At 34.7% G+C, this 24,836-nt stretch overlaps 4 protein-coding genes across 4 annotated transcripts in view; 1 reads left to right on the top strand and 3 right to left on the bottom strand.

The window, feature by feature from the left end:
* Positions 1–2,274: 2,274 nt before the first annotated feature.
* Positions 2,275–4,372, bottom strand: LOC136025455 (zinc finger protein 813-like). Its single transcript, XM_065701487.1, has 3 exons — positions 4,300–4,372; positions 2,784–3,149; positions 2,275–2,732 (listed from the first exon to the last, which is right to left on the bottom strand). The coding sequence occupies exons 1-3, from the start codon at positions 4,370–4,372 to the stop codon at positions 2,275–2,277; spliced, it is 897 nt and encodes a 298-aa protein (XP_065557559.1).
* A 907-nt stretch (positions 4,373–5,279) lies between these two features.
* On the top strand, positions 5,280–16,698 carry LOC136025454 (zinc finger protein 235-like). Its single transcript, XM_065701485.1, has 4 exons — positions 5,280–5,433; positions 12,851–13,216; positions 13,268–13,636; positions 16,559–16,698. Exons 1-4 carry the CDS (start codon positions 5,280–5,282, stop codon positions 16,696–16,698), a joined length of 1,029 nt encoding a protein of 342 aa, XP_065557557.1.
* A 3,753-nt stretch (positions 16,699–20,451) lies between these two features.
* On the bottom strand, positions 20,452–20,883 carry LOC136025453 (uncharacterized). Its single transcript, XM_065701484.1, has one exon. It carries the CDS (start codon positions 20,881–20,883, stop codon positions 20,452–20,454), a length of 432 nt encoding a protein of 143 aa, XP_065557556.1.
* A 145-nt stretch (positions 20,884–21,028) lies between these two features.
* Positions 21,029–24,836, bottom strand: part of LOC136025452 (zinc finger protein 570-like) — a 7,481-nt gene continuing 3,673 nt past the window's right edge. Inside the window, exons 2-3 of the mRNA XM_065701483.1 lie at positions 22,780–23,411; positions 21,029–21,259 (exon numbers count right to left, since the gene is read on the bottom strand). Of these exons, the coding sequence (XP_065557555.1) occupies positions 21,029–21,259; positions 22,780–23,411 (863 nt within the window). The remainder of the gene's footprint in view (positions 21,260–22,779; positions 23,412–24,836) is intronic.

Raw genomic sequence — 24,836 nt, 5'->3', positions numbered from 1 at the left:
CTGTGAGGTTGCTTCCAACCAGCTTTGATAGGGTCAAAGCTGCTGAATCATAATGGTTAATGACTAATAATGGCTTTTAACCACTGAAAAGCACATTTTATCTTAATACAGTTGAGAGCACAGATTCAGGTCCTTCAGCAGTCAAAGGCATTATACATCTGATTAGTTTTTTTTTTTTTTTTTTTTTTTTTAAAGAAGAGGGTGCTAAAATTCTAAAACTGTATTTTTGATATGACTATATGTAATAGTATTATTATTTTCATTTATTGAAAACCTGTCTTCATACAAAAAAAATGACAAAACACTACGAAGAGAAAAAACAAAAAGCAAAACAAAAATATCACTTAAAGATATGACAATATAACTAGAGTCAAAGCAGTTGACTCCAAAATCATTTGATTGTATTTTTTTCATAAATTTAGCAACATCTACAGTACTGTATGTCCAAATTGAATATCTCAGTAGGTATTTTGGAAGAAAGTGGAGCAGATTTTCAATTTATGAGCATTAATAAAAAATTTCTAGAAGGATGCAATGTAGAGGATGTGGGGGATAGCAACAGTTTTGTGAAATGCTGCAAGACAAAGGTGATTGAAACAAATCTTGGCAGAGACTATGGAAGCATATGAACCTGATAAGCAGCATCTGACACAAAATGTAGTTTTGGAGTTTAAGTTAGAATAAACCTTCATGGTAAAACAGCAAAATACTGCTGTTAGCTTATTCTGTTAGCAAATTTTCCGCGCCAAAAACTGTTAGGTTGGGAAGTTGATTTAACTCCATAAATGAAAGATTTAATGGTTTAATGGTTAAAACAATAGGGCGTAAGCCAATCATGTATATGATGCCATTAAATATTTCCAAAAGTCTATATCTAGCTGTCCTTACTTATAAGCTATTAAAAATTGTAACAATATCTAAAATTAGATCCAACAAGATATCAGACATCCAGCAAGCAATCAGTGAAACTTTTAAACAGATTTGAGACAAGAACCTTTGATTTCTTTTCGGTCTTGATGACAAAAAAAAAATAAAAATCTAGAGGATCCGTTCAAGTCGATTAAAAAGAAAATAAATTCTAAGGAGGGAATGGTGTTACGCCCTGTTTTGAATTGTTGCACTCCAGGACCTGGTTAGCAAAATAGCTTATAGCAGTAAGTTTCAATCAGCTCAGATTTTTCTCACAATCTAATTGAAATGAAACAAATAATTTTCTGCACTGGTCCTCTCTTAGGCTGTTCACCAAACAAATCAAAACGCATATATTGAGTCCATTTTGGAGAGGACTGACTTGCTCTTTCACTGTTTTTTTTTCTGGGCTTAAGAGTCCCATTAAGCAACGAACAAGTTGGCGTAAGTTCAGACCATATTAAAAATAATTGTTGCCATCGGGGTTCCTCAGCTACAGAGCTAGGAGTCATGAGTTAATGCAAATTTTACCCATATTAAGGCCCCTCCCTTTCAAATATATCCTGTGGTATACTTAGGCTAAAAAACCAAACTAAGAATTTTGAAAATTTTGAACTAATTCAAAAAGTACTTTTTTTTAGCTCATTTTAAAACTATAGCCCATTGAAATGTCGCAAGGTAGATAGCCATTTTTTCACTCTCGAGGAACAAATCAAAACCTATCCCGAATATTAACAAATGAGATTTCCAAGCAATTCAAAAACAAAGCTTTTGGATATTTTGAAACATAATTTACAGAAAAACCAATGTTTATCAGTTTTTTTTTGCAGTTGGCTCACCTTGGCCCAAAGACATATAGTGACCAAAGAATACCATAGACAAAGTAGTGAACCTCTATCCAACCGAATCTGTACTTTATCTTTCGAAATTTTTAAAGGTCTTCAAAGAACTTCGAAATTTCAAAGGTCTTGTAACATACATTACATTTAAACGGTTTCTTTACTCTTTGGTGTCTGTTCAAAGTTGGTGCTTGAGAAAAGGTCTTGTCACACACTCATTGGAGCTGATTTGAAAACGTACACTCGAGAAAAGGTCTTGTCACATATGTCACAATTAAATGTTTCTAACCTGTCTTCAATGCCTCTTCAAATGTGCTGCTTGAGAAAAGGTCTTATCACATACATCAGATTTAAATTGTTCCTCACTTGTGTGCAGTCTTTGATGTGTGTTTAAAGCTGCTGCTTGAGAATAGGTCTTGTCACATACATCCAATTTGTACGGTTTCTCAACAGTATGCTCTCTTTGATGTCAGTTCAAAAAATTCACTTGAAAAAGGTCCTGTCATGTAAATCACATTTAATGATTTCACCCTGTATGCAGTTTTCGGTGCCTCTTCAAATGTCCTGCTAGAGAAAAAGTCTTTTCACATAAATCACATTTAAACGGTTTCTCACCTGTATGCAATCTATGATGTGCCTTTAAAGATGCTGCTTGAGAATAGGTTTTGTCACAAACATTACACTTAAACAGTCCCTCACCAGTATGTAGTCTTTGGTGTGTGTTTAAAGCTGCTGCTTGAGAAAAGTTCTTGTCGCATATATGACATTTAAATGGTTTCTCACCCGTATGCACTCTTTGGTGCAGGTTCAAAACGTCCGCTCGAGAAAAGGATTTGGTACATACGTCACATTTAAATGGTTTCTCACCGGTATGTACTCTTTGATGTGTATCTAAGGCTACTGCTTGAGAAAATGTCTTGTCATATACATCGCACTTAAACGGTTTCTTACCTGTATGCACTCGTCGATGCGTGTTCAAACTTGCTGCGTAAGAAAAGGTTTTTTAACATATTTCACATTTATACGGTTTCTCACCTGTATGCACTCTTTGGTGCTGGTTCAAAACGTACGATCGAGAGAAGCTCTTGTCACATACATCACATTTAAACGGTTTTTCACCTGTATGCACTTCTTGGTGGCGGTTCAAAACATGCGGTAGAGAAAACATCTTGTGGCATATCTCACATTTAAATGCATTTTTCCCTGTATGCGTTCTTTGATTTCCTTCCAATTTTCTAATTTGCAGCCTACTGTTCAAACATGTTTCTTGATTTTCTAAGCCTGTTGCTTCACATTCCAATGCAGATGATTTCGTGGAGCAGCTCGTAGATGGATCCTTTGAAACAACTGGTGACGTATTCCCCTGTAAGTGCAGTCCAGACAAGTGTGGTGAAAAGTGACCTAAAATTTTAAAAGTCTATAGAGTTAAATCTATCTTTCACTAGGTTATAACAACTAATTTTATTCTCGATCCCTCTTCTCTCGCTCTTGGTGATATTTATATTAGCTTTTCAAATTAGTTATTCAGATGTAAGTAAACCTCGGACAATGGTAAAAAATACATCGTGGAGTCAAAACATATGTCGAAGAGAGGCAATATAACAACAAATATGAGGAGTTTTTTTCAATTAAATTAGGAAGAAGTAAAAGAATAGACATCACTTACTGAGGTTAAAAAGTTTGTGGGAAACCGCAGACCTGCAAACTATATATCACTTGTAGACGATATTCTTGTACGTTTCAGAAATACTGGAAGTAACAATGCAAGAAGTAACATTCAAGTTCACTTATTTATCCTGCATGGCCATTTGTGTCGTGGAGTCATCGTCATCGTAATTTGTCATCATGGAGTCAAAACATATGTCGGAGAGAGGCAATATCACAACAAATATGAGGATTTTTTTTAATTAAATGAGGAAGAGGTAAAAGAATAGACATCACTTGTTGAGGTTAAAAAGTTTTCGAGAAACCGCAGACCTGCAAACTATCTAACACTGGTAGGCGATATTCTTGTATGTTTCAGAAATCCTGGAAGTAACAATGCAAGAAGTAACATTCAAATTCCTTATTTAGCCTGCACGGCCATTTGTGTCGTGGAGTCATCGTCATCGTAATTTGTAATCATGGAGTCAAAACATATGTCGAAGAGAGGCAATATCACAACAAATATGAGGAGTTTTTTTTAATTAAATGAGGAAGAGGTAAAAGAATAGACATCACTTGTTGAGGTTAAAAAGTTTGTGGGAAACCGCAGACCTGCAAACTATACAACATTGGTCGGCGATATTCTTGTACGTTTCAGAAATCCTGGAAGTAACAATGTAAGAAGTAACATTCAAGTTCACTATTTAGCCTGCACGGCCATTTGTGTCGTGGAGTCATCGTCATTAACATTTGTCATCATGGAGTCAAAACATGTGTCGAAGAGAGGCAATATCACAACAAACATGAGGAGTTTTTTTTAATTAAATGAGGAAGAGGTAAAAGAATAGCCATCACTTGTTGAGGTTAAAAAGTTTTCGAGAAACCGCAGACCTGCAAACTATCTAACACTGGTAGGCGATATTCTTGTATGTTTCAGAAATCCTGGAAGTAACAATGCAAGAAGTAACATTCAAGTTCATTATTTAGCCTGTATGGCCATTTCAACCATTTCCCAGAACGTTCAATTGCCTCCAGCGAAGACAAGAGGATTGCCACCAAGAAAGTTGAGACCAAACGGAAGCTCTTTCGATTCGAAAACAGAAGTTTTAGTATTTCATCACAGAAGTGTGCTGAAAACCAACCTAAATTTTTTAAGAGTCTACAGTTAAATCTGTCTTTCAATAGGCTTTAATGAATAATTTTATTTTCAATACCTCTTCTCTCACTTTTGTTTATGCTTATATTAGCTTTTAAAATTAGTTATTCTGAAGGAAAGTAAAACCTCAAATGATCAAATAGTACACCATGGTGTAAAACTATAAGTCGAGCAGAGGCAGTATTTCAACAAACAGTGCGAGGTTTCTTAACTAAATTAAGAAGAGGTAAAGAATGAACATCATTGGTTGAAGTTAAAAAGTTTTTGGGAAACCGTAAACCTGAGTACTATATCACCCAGGTAGGCAAGATTTTTGTGCGCTTCTGAAATCCTGGTTGTAACATGAGCATTCAAGTTTACTATTTGGCCTAATTGGCCATTTAAATTATTCGACCCTCCCGATTCCTCTACTCCAAGTGTTTTCCAAGATTTCCCCCTCCAACTCCCCCCAATGTCAAAAGATCTGGTCGGGATTTGAAATAAGAGCTCTGAGACATGAATTCCTTCTAAATATCAAATTTCATTAAGATCCGATCACCTATTCGTAAGATAAAATACCCCAATTTTCACGTTTTCCTAGAAGCTCTTATTGATATCTCAGAGCTCTTATTTCTAATCCCGACCAGATCTTTTGACATTGGGGGGAGTTGGAGGGGGAAATCTTGGAAAAAACTTGGAGTAGCGGAATCGGGATGAAGCTTTGTGGATAGAATAAACAAATGTCCTTGAAAATGGAGTGTGCAATGTCTCAGGAGTGGCTAAGAGTATTAAGGCAAAACAATATTGGAACAGCTAGGTGGATTAAATTTAAACTTTCAGGAAATATTGAGAAGCACGTTGAAGAAAATCTTAAGATATTATATGCATCAAATTTGCCAAAATGGAGTGTGCTATGTCTCAGGAGTGGCTAAGAGTATTAAGACAAAACAATATTGGAATAGCTAGGTGGATTAAATTTAAACTTTCAGGAAATATTGAGAAGCACGTTGAAGAAAATCTTAAGATATTATATGCATCAAATTTGCCAAAATGGAGTGTGCAATGTCTCAGGAGTGGCTAAGAGTATTAAGACAAAACAATATTGGAACAGCTAGGTGGATTAAATTTAAACTTTCAGGAAATATTGAGAAGCACGTTGAAGAAAATCTTAAGATATTATATGCATCAAATTTGCAAAAATAGAGTGTGCAATGTCTCAGGAGTGGCTAAGAGTATTAAGACAAAACAATATTGGAACAGCTAGGTGGATTAAATTTAAACTTTCAGGAAATATTGAGAAGCACGTTGAAGAAAATCTTAAGATATTATATGCATCAAATTTGCCAAAATGGAGTGTGCAATGTCTCAGGAGTGGCTAAGAGTATTAAGCCAAAACAATATTGGAACAGCTAGGTGGATTAAATTTAAACTTTCAGGAAATATTGAGAAGCACGTTGAAGAAAATCTTAAGATATTATATGCATCAAATTTGCCAAAATGGAGTGTGCAATGTCTCAGGAGTGGCTAAGAGTATTAAGACAAAACAATATTGGAACAGCTAGGTGGATTAAATTTAAACTTTCAGGAAATATTGAGAAGCACGTTGAAGAAAATCTTAAGATATTATATGCATCAAATTTGCCAAAATGGAGTGTGCAATGTTTCAGGAGTGGCTAAGAGTATTAAGACAAAACAATATTGGAACAGCTAGGTGGATTAAATTTAAACTTTCAGGAAATATTGAGAAGCACGTTGAAGAAAATCTTAAGATATTATATGCATCAAATTTGCCAAAATGGAGTGTGCAATGTCTCAGGAGTGGCTAAGAGTATTAAGACAAAACAATATTGGAACAGCTAGGTGGATTAAATTTAAACTTTCAGGAAATATTGAGAAGCACGTTGAAGAAAATCTTAAGATATTATATGCATCAAATTTGCCAAACTGGAGTGTGCAATGTCTCAGGAGTGGCTAAGAGTATTAAGACAAAACAATATTGGAACAGCTAGGTGGATTAAATTTAAACTTTCAGGAAATATTGAGAAGCACGTTGAAGAAAATCTTAAGATATTATATGCGTCAAATTTGCCAAAATGGAGTGTGCAATGTCTCAGGAGTGGCTAAGAGTATTAAGACAAAACAATATGGGAACAGCTAGGTGGATTAAATTTAAACTTTCAGGAAATATTGAGAAGCACGTTGAAGAAAATCTTAAGATATTATATGCATCAAATTTGCCAAAATGGAGTGTGCAATGTCTCAGGAGTGGCTAAGAGTATTAAGACAAAACAATATTGGAACAGCTAGGTGGATTAAATTTAAACTTTCAGGAAATATTGAGAAGAACGTTGAAGAAAATCTTAAAATATTATATGCATCAAATTTGCCAAAATGGAGTGTGCAATGTCTCAGGAGTGGCTAAGAGTATTAAGACAAAACAATATTGGAACAGCTAGGTGGATTAAATTTAAACTTTCAGGAAATATTAAGAAGCACGTTGAAGAAAATCTTAAGATATTATATGCATCAAATTTGACAAAATGGAGTTTGCAATGTCTCAGGAGTGGCTAAGAGTATTAAGACAAAACAATATTGGAACAGCTAGGTGGATTAAATTTAAGCTTTCAGGAAATATTGAGAAACACGTTGAAGAAAATCTTAAGATATTATATGCATCAAATGTGCCAAAATGGAGTGTGCAATGTCTCAGGAGTGGCTAAGAGTATTAAGACAAAACAATATTGGAACAGCTAGGTGGATTAAATTTAAACTTTCAGGAAATATTGAGAAGCATGTTGAAGAAAATCTTAAGATATTATATGCATCAAATTTGCCAAAATGGAGTGTGCAATGTCTCAGGAGTGGCTAAGAGTATTAAGACAAAACAATATTGGAACAGCTAGGTGGATTAAATTTAAACTTTCAGGAAATATTGAGAAGCACGTTGAAGAAAATCTTAAGATATTATATGCATCAAATTTGCCAAAATGGAGTGTGCAATGTCTCAGGAGTGGCTACGAGTATTAAGACAAAACAATATTGGAACAGCTAGGTGGATTAAATTTAAACTTTCAGGAAATATTGAAAAGCACGTTGAAGAAAATCTTAAGATATTATATGCATCAAATTTGCCAAAATGGAGTGTGCAATGTCTCAGGAGTGGCTAAGAGTATTAAGACAAAACAATATTGGAACAGCTAGGGGGATTAAATTTAAACTTTCAGGAAATATTGAGAAGCACGTTGAAGAAAATCTTAAGATATTATATGCATCAAATTTACCAAAATGGAGTGTGCAATGTCTCAGGAGTGGCTAAGAGTATTAAGACAAAACAATATTGGAACAGCTAGGTGGATTAAATTTAAACTTTCAGGAAATATTGAGAAGCACGTTGAAGAAAATCTTAAGATATTATATGCATCAAATTTGCCAAAATGGAGTGTGCAATGTCTCAGGAGTGGCTAAGAGTATTAAGACAAAACAATATTGGAACAGCTAGGTGGATTAAATTTAAACTTTCAGGAAATATTAAGAAGCACGTTGAAGAAAATGTTAAGATATTATATGCATCAAATTTGCCAAAATGGAGTGTGCAATGTTTCAGGAGTGGCTAAGAGTATTAAGACAAAACAATATTGGAACAGCTAGGTGGATTAAATTTAAACTTTCAGGAAATATTGAGAAGCACGTTGAAGAAAATCTTAAGATATTATATGCATCAAATTTGCCAAAATGGAGTTTGCAATGTCTCAGGAGTGGCTAAGAGTATTAAGACAAAACAATATTGGAACAGCTAGGTGGATTAAATTTAAACTTTCAGGAAATATTAAGAAGCACGTTGAAGAAAATCTTAAGATATTATATGCATCAAATTTGCCAAAATGGAGTGTGCAATGTCTCAGGAGTGGCTAAGAGTATTAAGACAAAACAATATTGGAACAGTTAGGTGGATTAAATTTAAACTTTCAGGAAATATTGAGAAGCACGTTGAAGAAAATCTTAAGATATTATATGCATCAAATTTGCCAAAATGGAGTGTGCAATGTCTCAGGAGTGGCTAAGAGTATTAAGACAAAACAATATTGGAACAGCTAGGTGGATTAAATTTAAACTTTCAGGAAATATTGAGAAGCACGTTGAAGAAAATCTTAAGATATTATATGCATCAAATTTGCCAAAATGGAGTGTGCAATGTCTCAGGAGCTGCTAAGAGTATTAAGACAAAACAATATTGGAACAGCTAGGTGGATTAAATTTAAACTTTCAGGAAATATTGAAAAGCACGTTGAAGAAAATCTTAAGATATTATATGCATCAAATTTGCCAAAATGGAGTGTGCAATGTCTCAGGAGTGGCTAAGAGTATTAAGACAAAACAATATTGGAACAGCTAGGTGGATTAAATTTAAACTTTCAGGAAATATTGAAAAGCACGTTGAAGAAAATCTTAAGATATTATATGCATCAAATTTGCCAAAATGGAGTGTGCAATGTCTCAGGAGTGGCTAAGAGTATTAAGACAAAACAATATTGGAACAGCTAGGTGGATTAAATTTAAACTTTCAGGAAATATTCAGAAGCACGTTGAAGAAAATCTTAAGATATTATATGCATCAAATTTGCCAAAATGGAGTGTGCAATGTTTCAGGAGTGGCTAAGAGTATTAAGACAAAACAATATTGGAACAGCTAGGTGGATTAAATTTAAACTTTCAGGAAATATTGAGAAGCACGTTGAAGAAAATCTTAAGATATTATATGCATCAAATTTGCCAAAATGGAGTTTGCAATGTCTCAGGAGTGGCTAAGAGTATTAAGACAAAACAATATTGGAACAGCTAGGTGGATTAAATTTAAACTTTCAGGAAATATTAAGAAGCACGTTGAAGAAAATCTTAAGATATTATATGCATCAAATTTACCAAAATGGAGTGTGCAATGTCTCAGGAGTGGCTAAGAGTATTAAGACAAAACAATATTGGAACAGCTAGGTGGATTAAATTTAAACTGTCAGGAAATATTGAGAATCACGTTGAAGAAAATCTTAAGATATTATATGCATCAAATTTGCCAAAATGGAGTGTGCAATGTCTCAGGAGTGGCTAAGAGTATTAAGACAAAACAATATTGGAACAGCTAGGTGGATTAAATTTAAACTTTCAGGAAATATTAAGAAGCACGTTGAAGAAAATCTTAAGATATTATATGCATCAAATTTGCCAAAATGGAGTGTGCAATGTCTCAGGAGTGGCTAAGAGTATTAAGACAAAACAAAATTGGAACAGCTAGGTGGATTAAATTTAAACTTTCAGGAAATATTAAAAAGCACGTTGAAGAAAATCTTAAGATATTATATGCATCAAATTTGCCAAAATGGAGCATGCAATGTCTCAGGAGTGGCTAAGAGTATTAAGACAAAACAATATTGGAACAGCTAGGTGGATTAAATTTAAACTTTCATCAAATATTGAGAAGCACGTTGAAGAAAATCTTAAGATATTATATGCATCAAATTTGCCAAAATGGAGTGTGCAATGTCTCAGGAGTGGCTTTTCAAATCCCGGCCAGATCTATTGACATTGGGGGGAGTTGGAGGGGGAGATGTGAGGAAACACTTGGAGTGGAGGAATCGGGATGAAGCTTGATGGATAGAATAAGCAAATGTCCTTGATACGTGGTTGACCTAACCGTATTGGATCCGCTCTCTTTGGGGGAGTTGGGGGGGGAGGGGTTCAGTGATTTGGCTAGTTTGGTGATTCTGGACGTGCTAGGACGATGAAAATTGGTAGACGTGTCAGGGAGCTGCACAAACTGACTTGATAAAGTCGTTTTCCCAGATTCGACCCTCTGGGGGGCTAAAGGGAGAGGGAAAATTAGAAAAAATGAGGTATTTATAACTTACGAGTGGGTGATCGGATCTTAATGAATTTTGATAATTAGAAGGACATCTTGAATCAGAGCTCTTGTTTTAGATCCCGACCGGCATTAAACCTCTGATTTTCCTTTTAAATCAATCGATTCATTCTTAGAATTTTGTTAGAGCTCATACAATATGAGCTCTTAGCTCTTGTTTAATAAAAAAAAAACCTTATATATGTACAGTGGGCAAATTGCATAACTAACATCCCTTGCCCGGGTGCTTTAGGGAGAGGGGGTGGACCCCAGAGCTTTTGTTTTTTGATATTTGAGCTATTTTGAACAAAATGTCTCTTTCAAAGTTTATGTCAGATTCATTGGGGGAAAAGGTGTGGAGTGGGATGGTTGCCCTCCGATTGGTTGCCTTTTTACACTTAAAAGGGCGCTAGAACTTTTGATTTCAAATCCAATGAGCCCCATCTTAAATGTAATACACCGCTTGTTTTTATTATAACCATAGATATTAACAGAAGGCGACTTGCATAGCTTAGAGCGTTTCCCCGGAGGGGTTATGGGAAGATTTGCTATCTCAGATTTTTTACTTAGTTTGTTTGGGGGAAAAGGACGTGGTGGGGCTGGTTGCCTTTTCATCAATATTTATTCCCAAAAAAGGGTTCTGAGAAATAATTTAAATGGCCAATTAGGCCAAATAGAAAACTTGAATGCTCATGTTACAACCAGGATTTCAGAAGCGCACAAAAATCTTGCCTACCTGGGTGATATAGTACTCAGGTTTACGGTTTCCCAAAAACTTTTTAACTTCAACCAATGATGTTCATTCTTTACCTCTTCTTAATTTAGTTAAGAAACCTCGCACTATTTGTTGAAATACTGCCTCTGCTCGACTTATGGTTTTACACCATGGTGTACTATTTGATCATTTGAGGTTTTACTTTCCTTCAGAATAACTATTTAAAAGCTAATATAAGCATAACCAAAAGTGAGAGAAGAGGTATTGAAAATAAAATTATTCATTAAAGCCTATTGAAAGACAGATTTAACTGTAGACTCTTAAAAAATTAAGGTTGGTTTTCAGCACACTTCTGTGATGAAATACTAAAACTTCTGTTTCTGAATCGAAAGAGCTTCCGTTTGGTCTCAGCTTTCTTGGTGGCAATCCTCTTGTCTTCGCTGGAGGCAATTGAACGTTCTGGGAAATGGTTCAAATGGCCATACAGGCTAAATAATGAACTTGAATGTTACTTCTTGCATTGTTACTTCCAGGATTTCTGAAACGTACAAGAATATCGCCTACCAGTGTTAGATAGTTTGCAGGTCTGCGGTTTCTCGAAAACTTTTTAACCTCAACAAGTGATGGCTATTCTTTTACCTCTTCCTCATTTAATTAAAAAAAAACTCCTCATGTTTGTTGTGATATTGCCTCTCTTCGACACATGTTTTGACTCCATGATGACAAATGTTAATGACGATGACTCCACGACACAAATGGCCGTGCAGGCTAAATAGTGAACTTGAATGTTACTTCTTACATTGTTACTTCCAGGATTTCTGAAACGTACAAGAATATCGCCGACCAATGTTGTATAGTTTGCAGGTCTGCGGTTTCCCACAAACTTTTTAACCTCAACAAGTGATGTCTATTCTTTTACCTCTTCCTCATTTAATTAAAAAAAACTCCTCATATTTGTTGTGATATTGCCTCTCTTCGACATATGTTTTGACTCCATGATGACAAATTACGATGACGATGACTCCACGACACAAATGGCCGTGCAGGCTAAATAAGGAATTTGAATATTACTTCTTGCATTGTTACTTCCAGGATTTCTGAAAGTACAAGAATATCGCCGACCAGTGTTATATAGTTTGCAGGTCTGCGGTTCCCACAAACTTTTTAACCTCAGCAAGTGATGTCTATTCTTTTACCTCTTCCTCATTTAATTAAAAAAACTCCTCATATTTGTTGTGATATTGCCTCTCTTCGACATATGTTTTGACTCCATGATGACAAATTACGATGACGATGACTCCACGACACAAATGGCCATGCAGGATAAATAAGTGAACTTGAATGTTACTTCTTGCATTGTTACTTCCAGTATTTCTGAAACGTACAAGAATATCGTCTACCAGTGTTATATAGTTTGCAGGTCTGCGGTTTCCCACAAACTTTTTAACCTCAGTAAGTGATGTCTATTCTTTTACTTCTTCCTAATTTAATTGAAAAAAAACTCCTCATATTTGTTGTTATATTGCCTCTCTTCGACATATGTTTTGACTCCACGGTGTATTTTTTACCATTGTCCGAGGTTTACTTACATCTGAATAACTAATTTGAAAAGCTAATATAAATATCACCAAGAGCGAGAGAAGAGGGATCGAGAATAAAATTAGTTGTTATAACCTAGTGAAAGATAGATTTAACTCTATAGACTTTTAAAATTTTAGGTCACTTTTCACCACACTTGTCTGGACTGCACTCACAGGGGAATACGTCACCAGTTGTTTCAAAGGATCCATCTACGAGCTGCTCCACGAAATCATCTGCATTGGAATGTGAAGCAACAGGCTTAGAAAATCAAGAAACATGTTTGAACAGTAGGCTGCAAATTAGAAAATTGGAAGGAAATCAAAGAACGCATACAGGGAAAAATGCATTTAAATGTGAGATATGCCACAAGATGTTTTCTCTACCGCATGTTTTGAACCGCCACCAAGAAGTGCATACAGGTGAAAAACCGTTTAAATGTGATGTATGTGACAAGAGCTTCTCTCGATCGTACGTTTTGAACCAGCACCAAAGAGTGCATACAGGTGAGAAACCGTATAAATGTGAAATATGTTAAAAAACCTTTTCTTAGGCAGCAAGTTTGAACACGCATCGACGAGTGCATACAGGTAAGAAACCGTTTAAGTGCGATGTATGTGACAAGACATTTTCTCAAGCAGTAGCCTTAGATACACATCAAAGAGTACATACCGGTGAGAAACCATTTAAATGTGACGTATGTAACAAATCCTTTTCTCGAGCGGACGTTTTGAACCTGCACCAAAGAGTACATACGGGTGCAAAACCATTTAAATGTCATATATGCGACAAGAACTTTTCTCAAGCAGCAGCTTTAAACACACACCAAAGACTACATACTGGTGAGGGACTGTTTAAGTGTAATGTTTGTGACAAAACCTATTCTCAAGCAGCATCTTTAAAGGCACATCATAGATTGTATACAGGTGAGAAACCGTTTAAATGTGATTTATGTGAAAAGACTTTTTCTCTAGCAGGACATTTGAAGAGGCACCGAAAACTGCATACAGGGTGAAATCATTAATTGTGATTTACATGACAGGACCTTTTTCCAGTGAATTTTTTGAACTGACATCAAAGAGAGCATACTGTTGAGAAACCGTACAAATTGGATGTATGTGACAAGACCTATTCTCAAGCAGCAGCTTTAAACACACATCAAAGAATGCACACAGGTGAGGAACAATTTAAATCTGATGTATGTGATAAGACCTTTTCTCAAGCAGCACATTTGAAGAGGCATTGAAGACAGGTTAGAAACATTTAATTGTGACATATGTGACAAGACCTTTTCTCGAGTGTACGTTTTCAAATCAGCTCCAATGAGTGTGTGACAAGACCTTTTCTCAAGCACCAACTTTGAACAGACACCAAAGAGTGGAGAAACCGTTTAAATGTAATGTATGTTACAAGACCTTTGAAATTTCGAATTTCTTTGAAGACCTTTAAAAATTTCGAAAGATAAAGTACAGATTCGGTTGGATAGAGGTTCACTACTTTGTCTATGGTATTCTTTGGTCACTATATGTCTTTGGGCCAAGGTGAGCCAACTGCAAAAAAAAACTGATAAACATTGGTTTTTCTGTAAATTATTTTTCAAAATATCCAAAAGCTTTGTTTTTGAATTGCTTGGAAATCTCATTTGTTAATATTTGGGATAGGTTTTGATTTGTTCCTCGAGAGTGAAAAAATGGCTATCTACCTTGCGACATTTCAATGGGCTATAGTTTTAAAATGAGCTAAAAAAAAGTACTTTTTGAATTAGTTCAAAATTTTCAAAATTCTTAGTTTGGTTTTTTAGCCTAAGTATACCACAGGATATATTTGAAAGGGAGGGGCCTTAATATGGGTAAAATTTGCATTAACTCATGACTCCTAGCTCTGTAGCTGAGGAACCCCGATGGCAGCAATTATTTTTAATATGGTCTGAACTTACGCCAACTTGTTCGTTGTTTAATAGGACTCTTAAGCACAGAAAAAAAAACAGTGAAAGAGCGAGTCAGTCCTCTCCAAAATGGACTCAATATATGCGTTTTGATTTGTTTGGTGAACAGCCTAAGAGAGGACCAGTGCAGAAAATTATTTGTTTCATTTCAATTAGATTGTGAGAAAAATCTGAGCTGATTGAAACTTACTGCTATAAGCTATTTTGCTAACCAGGTCCTGGAGTGCAACAATTCAAAACAGGGCGTAACACCCTTCCCTCCTTAGAAATTTTTTTCTTTTTAATCGACTTGAACGGATCCTCTAGATTTTTACTTTTTTTTGTCATCAAGACCGAAAAGAAATCAAAGGTTCTTGTCTCAAATCTGTTTAAAAGTTTCACTGATTGCTTGCTGGATGTCTGATATCTTGTTGGATCTAATTTTAGATATTGTTACAATTTTTAATAGCTTATAAGTACGGACAGCTAGATATAGACTTTTGGAAATATTTAATGGCATCATATACATGATTGGCTTACACCCTATTGTTTTAACCATTAAACCATTAAATCTTTCATTTATGGAGTTAAATCAACTTCCCAACCTAACAGTTTTTGGCGCGGAAAATTTACTAACAGAATAAGCTAACAGCAGTATTTTGCTGTTTTACCATGAAGGTTTATTCTAACTTAAACTCCAAAACTACATTTTGTGTCAGATGCTGCTTATCAGGTTCATATGCTTCCATAGTCTCTGCCAAGATTTGTTTCAATCACCTTTGTCTTGCAGCATTTCACAAAACTGTTGCTATCCCCCACATCCTCTACATTGCATCCTTCTAGAAATTTCTTACTAATGCTCATAAATTGAAAATCTGCTCCACTTTCTTCCAAAATACCTACTGAGATATTCAATTTGGACATACAGTACTGTAGATGTTGCTAAATTTATGAAAAAAATACAATCAAATGATTTTGGAGTCAACTGCTTTGACTCTAGAAAAAAAACTAATCAGATGTATAATGCCTTTGACTGCTGAAGGACCTGAATCTGTGCTCTCAACTGTATTAAGATAAAATGTGCTTTTCAGTGGTTAAAAGCCATTATTAGTCATTAACCATTATGATTCAGCAGCTTCGACCCTATCAAAGCTGGTTGGAAGCAACCTCACAGCTGACCAAAGAAACATTGGTTCAACAGCCTGTCTGAGCTCTTGACAATGGCAAGTAACAGACAGGTCAAAGCGCAAATACTTGAGATGGACCAAAGTAGATGGAGGAGGCAGACATCACTCTATACATTGAGCAGCAGCAGGCAGGAGATTCTATACCTGGCAAAAGACATAAGTCAAAAGTTACATCAAAATACTGAACTGTCTACCAGAAATTTTACTATGGAATATTAATTTTCTGAAACAAAATATAGAATAACGAGTGCAATATTACCGAAACACTTAAAGAAAAAGACGATTGTTGTCTTACAGTCTAGTTCAGTTATGGCATTTTAGCACCCTCTTATTAAAAAAAACTCAACTATATTAAGATAAAATGTGCTTTTCAGAGGTTAAAAGTCATTATTAATCTTTATAGCTTTTGTATTTTTAGGAACTATTGCTGCTACTCTCCTGGGTGAAATTTTAGTGCCATATCCAGGTGTTGATGATAGTATCATACTTCTCTTAATTTTCATTGAGCAGTCCCTGGCAGGAGACATAAGTCAAAAGTTACACCAAAAATACAGTTATGGCATTTTAGCACCCTCTTATTAAAAAAAGAAAAATCAAAAAGATGTAATCAGATTTCTAATGCCTTTAACTGCTGAAAGAGTTGAGTCTGTGCTCTCAACTTCTCAACTGTTTTAAGATAAAATGTGTTTTTTAGAGGTTAAAAGTCATTATTAATCATTATTGCTTTTGTATTTTAGGGACTATTGCTTCTACTTTCCTCATTAAAATCTTAGTGCCAGATCCAAGTGTTGATAGTACTATCATACTTATCTTGATTTGCATTAACTCAATTTCGACACCTTTTATGGACATACCACAAATATCAAAAAACGGCTGAATTTATCACGGTTTTTGAGGATTCTTTCATTAAAAATGGTAAGTTATACAATTAGGTGAGGGCAAAATTTGCCCAAATGCATGGACACAATGTATTTTTGGAAACAGTGCCGTGGACACAGGGCACTGCATATGTCATAGAACCTTTGAAGGGGTCTTGTTTCATCGGAAATTGAAAGCTCTAGTGCCTTTTCAATAATCAAAAGTAATTGGAGGGCAACCCACCCCCCTCATATCCATCATTACCCCAAACACATACAAAGAAAACTTTCAGATGATCATTTTGTTTAGTGTGGTTGATAGGTCCATTTATTATGTCTTTCAGGATGACCCTTCCCCCCCCAGATCCTTAAGAGCAAGGGTTGTAAGTTATACCCAAGGGCCATATGACGTTTTCTTAGAAAGAGCAGTTGCATAAACTTTGGAGGTGGCTCGTTCGGCTGGAAATCATAAGTTCTAATGCCCTTCTTAAGATTTAAAGTGTTAGCTGGGCAACTAACCCCCTCCCTGCTCATATACGATATTATACATAGGCATTATACTGGATGCAAATTTGTCATTTAAGACCCATATTGACAAGTTTCGTATCAAGCAGAGAAGAAATGTTGGGATAATGCAACACCTTCGTCACCTCGTACCATACCGTCCAACGCGTTGCATATATTTTTCTTTTGTCCATATCTATCAGTTAGAAAGGACTTTATAAAAATTATGATAGAATGAGGGAAGTCAAGATTAATTAAAAGTTCCAGTAATTTACTGTAAACTACATTGCCATAGGCATCTGACCGGTCAAACAGAACAGCCTTTGTGACATGTCTCATTTTAAGAGAGTTACAAACATCAACTTATTCTCGATATTATTCTAGCTTTTAAATATCTTGCATTGAAATTCCTTTGAAACCCACCGGGTTCCAACGAAAAAAGTTTTAAAAAAATCCAACAGAAAGACATGGCGAGAAAACAGTCAATCCTAAAAATGAATTCCTTTGAGAAATGATGGGAATCCCATCCCTGTTAACTAACTGGTAGTGTCAAGGACTGTATTTATTCTTTCCTGGCATTTTCCCCTTTTTTGGGTAAATTTCAGGGTAAAATCTACCACTTTATAAAAGTAACCTTTAGTACAAGACTTTTACGAGAAATTAAATTACTGCAAACTAAAAGATGTTTTTATTTTTGAATAGCAACAACATGGGTGTATTACAAGCATGGGTATATTACAGTGCATTATTCACCGAAATTTTTCCCAATTTTGGTAGGAAGGATGCCACAAAAACACCACATTTTATCCGACCGGTACCACTTTATGGATGCCCAAATTGTTGCAACACTGGCGACCGAGTTTCTCAACTTATGAAAATAGCCTATTAATTTTATTAGCTTCAATGAGACTTTAAACTAATAGTATTTTCTCAACAGGTAATTCAGTTCTTGCATATTGGTCTACCTAGAAGGAAACACTAATTATTATAGGCTAGTGATTTATCTTCATTAATTAAATATTAGGCTAAATTACAATCTTCCATTGTTGTTCCTTCCCTCTCCAAATTGATAAAACAGGTAAAGGTCAAGAATAGCTTCTCTTCAATAGTAGACATAATGGAATAAAGATAGAGACAATTTTCTTTTTTTTTGTCTTTTAGTATTTGTGACAATTAATCCCCTTCCCCTAATGTTTTCATATGGCCTTAGGCCATGCTAGCCTGCTAAATTAAAGCAATGTAATGATTGAAACTGATTCAAAAACAGATAGAAATGCAAGAAAGAAAAGGAAAGACAGTTCACCTTAATATCTATGATTTGTGATAGTTGGTCTAAATTATAAAGTAGGAATTTCATCCATTTTGGTTAGTTTTTTGTATAGGCTTGTCAAAGTCTAAATGAAAAAATTAGAAGGTGCTATGGATACATTATTTGACTGAGAGGGCAAGGGTTTGAATCCTAGAGTACCCAATTATTTAGTTTGCAATGGGGGTCAGTGGCATGACTCTGTAAGCTCAGCCAGAGTTGACCCAGCTCTAAATGGGTACCTGGAGAAATCTGGGGAAGGTAAACAGGAAGGGTGTACAAAAGCACAGGATGGCTGGCCCCCAACACCCCATTGCATTTCCTGGCTGAAGGGCCAAGAAACAGAGTTCAGCACTGCCAGTAGAGACTAAAGTCTAATACCTTATTCTTCACTTACTTACTTTATGGATGCACTATAATTAGAAGTTTCAATGCACAATTAGGACTCTTTGGAAAGAATCATACTTAAATTACTTTAAATCTCATTTTCCAGCAAAATAAGGATTAAATTGTGTAGAAGTGCTGGCTTGTGGTGACAATGATTAGATGTCTCAATGGTATCCAACTCAATTTGCCATAGCTTTAATGACCATTCTCCATCAATGGGTCTTTTAAAGGCAGCTAGGCTATGCTGAGGGTAATGACTACAGTAAATATTTCACAGCTCATATAATTGACTTAGCCTACCAATAAAGTAAACATACCACTCAATGTCTTCTCTTATGTTCTTTACAAATATAATAATTGCTTTTATTGCAAATTCAAATCTATGCACTTTTTGACATCCTAACTTATAAATAATTTTGGCACTGAGGAAACATAGTATTATTCTGTCAAAAACAACCAAAAATACATAATTTAATTGAAAATTTGACATCAAGAAAGAGGAATTTTCAAAGCTCAAAAAGTGCTTGAATTTGTAATAGAAGCAATTATTATTTGTAAAGAACATGAAAAAAGGCATCAAGTGCTATGTTCAAAGTTTGAGACCAATGTTTTAAGCCTTTTTTATACCCCATATTTTGGTCATTTTTAAGAGTTCAAAAAATGCTTAAATTTGAATTTGTAATAGAAGCAATTATTATATTTGTAAAGAACATAAAGTTTATTGGTAAGTCAATTATATGAATTGTGGAATATTTACCATGACTGCTTCTTTGGTAAGTGAATTCTACAAACTCACTATTCTGTTAATGAAGAAGTTATTGTGTAATCCAGTGGCAGCTCTCTTCTGATAGAGCTTCCAACTAAGCCCCATAGTTCTAGTAGATTGGTCAAGTTGAAATAGCTTATTTAATGAAGAGTTAAAATTAAGGAGCTTATGCATCATAATAATATCACCCCATTTATGTCTGTAGACAAGAGTGGGGAGTTTCAGTTTCTTCAGGGAGGATGAGTAGTTTAAGTATTTGCATCCATCAATTGCTTTCAAAGCTTGTCTTTGAACTGATTCTAACTTCTGCTGCTCACCTTTGTTTAGAGTGCTAGCAACACACATGCCAAACTCTAAATTAGGCCTGACCAATGCCTTATATAACTTAGTCTTCATAGGTGACCTACTAGTGATTGTTCTTTTTATAATGCCAAGAGTTTGGAGTGCTTTGGCTACAGCTGTCTATGTGTCCATAGTGAATTTTAATTCTTTATCAACTATGGCCCCATGTGTCTCTCTGCTTCAGAGGAGATAATAGTCTGTCTTGATCCATCTATCCCTAATGTATGATAGGGGCTTTTTTAATTTTTCTTTCCAAAGTGGATTGTTTGATATTCATTTACATTGAATTCATACCTCTACAAAGTTGCCCACTGGGAAAGTACCCATAGGTCATTCTGTATAGAGGCTCTCTTATTGGGTGTATCAACATGTTCAATGAGTTTAGAGTCATCAACATAGACTTATTTTATTTTTGACTATGGTTGGTGCATCATTAATATAAATTTTGTTTGGTCCCAAGATGGTTCCTTAGGGCACTCCACTTAATGCTTCCACTTCTTCTGTAAAGACTACTTGTCCATTTTTTCCAAATATTTTCACCCTTTGCTTTCTCCTGGAAAGAAACTGAAGCACCCACTCTACAATTTCATTATGTATTCCAATTGCAAATAACTTGGCCCTTAGGCAACAGTAACATACTTTATCAAAGACTTTTGCAAAATCCAATAGAACCAAGTTGACAGGGATTGCTTGATCTAGTTTCTCAGTGATATAATCATATGCATCAATCAAATTAGTCTCAACCAAGCATCCATGTCTGAAGCCATGCCAACTATCACTGAGCAGCTCATTGGTGGCCAGGTGGCCAACAATGTGAGTATGCAAACATAAGAATAATGGGGCAATTATTGGAAACCCTGTTGTGGCTGCCCCTTTTGTGTACAGGTGTAATGTTAGCATTCTGACAATCCTGAGGAATGTGTTGAGCATCAAGAGACTTCTGAGACATGTTTGTAAGGGGAAGGGTTATTTCATCATGAACTTCTTTCAATATGCATGGGTGAACTTCATCAGGACTGGATTTGTTAGGATTAAGTAGCTTTAGTCAATTCTCTACATCAGAGGCAACCACTTTTATCTTTTGAATAGGTTCCTCAATAGAATATTCTGGTGCTTCTGGTAAGGGGGCATCGTCTGGAGGCATGAACCCTGATTTAAATTGACTACCCAATTCAGCTGCTATATCTTTTGGGGTACTAACTGTATTGTCATTCACAAGTAGTACTGTAACTGAGTGTCTCCCTGGTGTCCAACCTGAAGCATGCTTCAAAAATACCTTGAGGTTGGTGAATCAAATGCTAATCCCTCTTCATAACCTATTGTAAGTTTTCTTGTGAGATACCTAACTTAAATTTAGGTTTCTTTAAATTTCTCATAATTCTCATGGGAGGGGTTACTTTTGCATTTGCTCTAATACTTCTTTTTTTTTTGTGCACAGCTGGTTTAACATCATGAGTGATATGAAATGGTAGGGTTTTGGGTCTTTTTTTTACTGGAAATTACTATATGTTATTATGAACCTGAAGTTACATTAGAAACATAAAAAAATGAAACTTATAAAATACCTAATTTGAAATCTTTGCAGAATCTTAAAGTGATAACATGTAGCACAAAATATATATTTCCCAAGCAATTTGTGTTTGTTGAATTTCTCAGTGTTGATGGTTGAAATAAATGGTTGTTTAAAGCATCACATATACTCATTGAAACAAATGGGTAGGCTATATGTGCTGGTTGTTTATGGGTATTGGATGAAACAAGAGTTTATACTACAAAATGAATAAGAAACATGTCATTTGGGTTTGGCTATATATTTGCACAATACTGAGGGTTAGGGGGTAAATTGAAATGAAGCATCATGTAATGATGTACAAAATATTTTAGGGCTTTTTTGAGGTAGATGCAACATCAACAAATTGAAGAAATAGAAAAATTCAATCAAAATAGGCCTGCTTAAATTTGGTTGTATATATGCACATTAAGGAGGTATGGTTTCAAAGTAAAATGAAGCTCTTATAAGAATGATATAAATAACTGTTTTCTTTTTTAATTTCTTCTCAGAATTTTACAGTGTCTCCTCTGATTACCCTGAGCTTTAATACCATATTTCATTTTGAGAATATTAATTAACAAATACAATTCTATTATGTAATATCTTTTTAGATCTAATTTAAAATATGGCTACTTAAAGCAGAATCAAAGGAAACAGAAGTAATATTAGAATTCAGAGCTTTGGTTATATCATCCTTATGCTATTGTAGGCGTTTCTTTAAATTCTGGTGGGTTCTCCCTATGTAGAATTGGCCATAGCCATGAAGTATTCAATAGAAACCTCTTTGGTGAGCAACTGGAGTTTTGTCGCAAAACTTGTCGAGTAGAGAGCTCTTCGTAAAAACCAAAAGAAAATATTAGAAGTGTCGGTAAATGAGCCTCTTTTGTGGGTCAGGGTGATACGAATCAACCAGGGGAAGGGTGAATTAAATGGGTCAACTTCAACAACATTAGAAATTCACTAGCTTTTAATAACACGCTCTGGCATCATGAATTTATTAATGCTAACCCAGTGTATTTCAGGATCAAATTTGAAAATTGAAAAATCGATACATTTAAGCAGAGACGGAAAATTTGCACAGCGTTATATAAATACATTATTTATTACATGAATAAAAACTTGCATAGCGCACTTACATAGGATAAAGGATACTTACATAAATGATAAAACATATTTAAAGAGCAATGGAAGGCGAATTTATACAAAAAAAGTACATTTATCTGGTAACAAAATCATTGACATACTCTGTTATCCTGGTCAAAACCATGATGTTGTCTCATGTGTCGGATCAAATTAGATTTCTGAGCAAATCGCTTTACGCACCTTCCACATGCATATTGGTTTTCCTGATAGTGAATTCTCATATGCTTATTCAAATCAGATCTCTGAGTAAAATTATTGTGACATATTTTGCATTCGTAAGGTTTTTCCCCATTGTGGAATTTCATATGGAGCGTCAAATGGCATTTGAAAGTATATGTCTTTTTACATATTTGGCATTCATATGGCTGATTTCCAATATGAGCCCTCATATGATAAGCCAAATTTTGCTGCAGAGAAAACCTCTTTTCGCATATGTCACATTCGTATAGTTTTTGCCCATTGTGAATCGCCATGTGGCGACTCAAATCAGATTTGGAAAACCATATCTTGTGGCAAACACAACACTCGTATTCACCATTGTGGACTTTCATATGGCGAGTCAAGTTAAACTTGTTAGCAAATTTCTTTTGGCATATTTTGCATACATTCAGTTTTTCGTTATTGGGAAAACTGAAATGCCTCTTCAGATTTGGTTCATCGGGTATGTGTGTTTCGGAAGAGCAGTCTTCATGCGGAGCCTCATTATTGCAGACTGGTTGACAATGATTAATTTCTGAAAAAAAAGATAACATATTTCAATTGTTTTGACGGTACAGTTAACAAAACCTTAGAAAGGTAAAGTTTAACCCAAGAAACGAACTATTTTGAATAAACTAAAAATACAAATCAATATTACAAATACATTCCAGATTCTGATTTATTAACAGTGAATTTCACATCGCAATTAAATTCAATGATTTATCAATTAATAAATCATTAATTGTAATGATATATATTAATTAATAAACAATTAATAAATCATTAATTAAAATCAATAAATCATTAATCATTAATTAATAATCATTAAATCAATTAATAAATCATAAATCATTTATCAATGATTTATGTTTGTAATACAATTCGTTCCAAACTTTACAAGAATCAGGCACTGTCCAGATTTTAATTGTGATTTACGTTTATGAATAATTAATAATGTCTTATTTAGGTCAGGATTATAAGCCTTGGTTGAATAAAAACTGATACAATTCTATAGGTAATAAATGTAGAATTCTATCAGTTTTATACTCCTATAGTAAATAAAAAAAAAGTCATTTATTTTTCATGTACAAGAATTATCAAATAAAATCAAAATAAAATACATTCTTTTACATTACTCTTACTTAATTGACATTCTTTGATTTTGCAACCGATTTACGGTTAAAATAAAAGACCTATCCAAAATGTCAAAAAATAAAAGACCTATCCAAAATGTTAAAATGTCAAAGAATGTATTTTCGCTAGAGTTTTATTTGATGCAAATGAAAATAAAATACTGTTCGCTATTTTTGGTCTAGGAAGGGTCTGCTACCCTTCCCAGACCACACTGTTTTTCACTTTAAATTCTATCTACAGCATCTCGTAGTCTAAAAAGTATCATCATACTAAGTAATTTGTTACCCACAGAAACCAGGTTAATGCCTCTTTAATTACCACACTCACTCCTAACAACATTCTTATGGAGGGGTTCGTAAAATCGCTAGGTATTTCCCCCTTTTCCAAAATCATTCATAATCTTCAGCAACTTATGTCTAACCCCACAACCACCATGTTAAAAAAAAGCTCATTTACAACACTATCATCACCTGGGGCCTTATTATTTTTTAATTCCCTTAGTACTGTTACTAATCCTTCATCGCTAAGTAAACTTTCCTTCACATCCAAAGCGTCACAAACTTTTTCGATTCTTTTCTGTATGTTTTCCAGTCACACTATCACAGTTAAGAACATTCTCAAAATGTTTCTACCCATCTCTGTCAAACTTTTGCCTTATCACTAATTGTGGCTCCTTCCCATCTTTAACTGGGATAAGTTCAGATTGACTATTGACTACTCCTCTAAACATTCTCTCAGATTCATCCGAATGTCTTTTATCTTTTTGGACACTTGAGGTCAAACAGTCCCACCTTTTTCAATAGCAAATACTATATTTTCTATTTTT

Source organism: Artemia franciscana, chromosome 3 (genome assembly GCF_032884065.1).
Source record: "Artemia franciscana chromosome 3, ASM3288406v1, whole genome shotgun sequence".
NCBI classification, from domain to species: Eukaryota; Metazoa; Arthropoda; class Branchiopoda; order Anostraca; family Artemiidae; genus Artemia; species Artemia franciscana.
The sequence above is the reverse complement of the archived record's forward strand: the minus strand, read 5'-3'. Positions and strand labels throughout refer to the sequence as shown.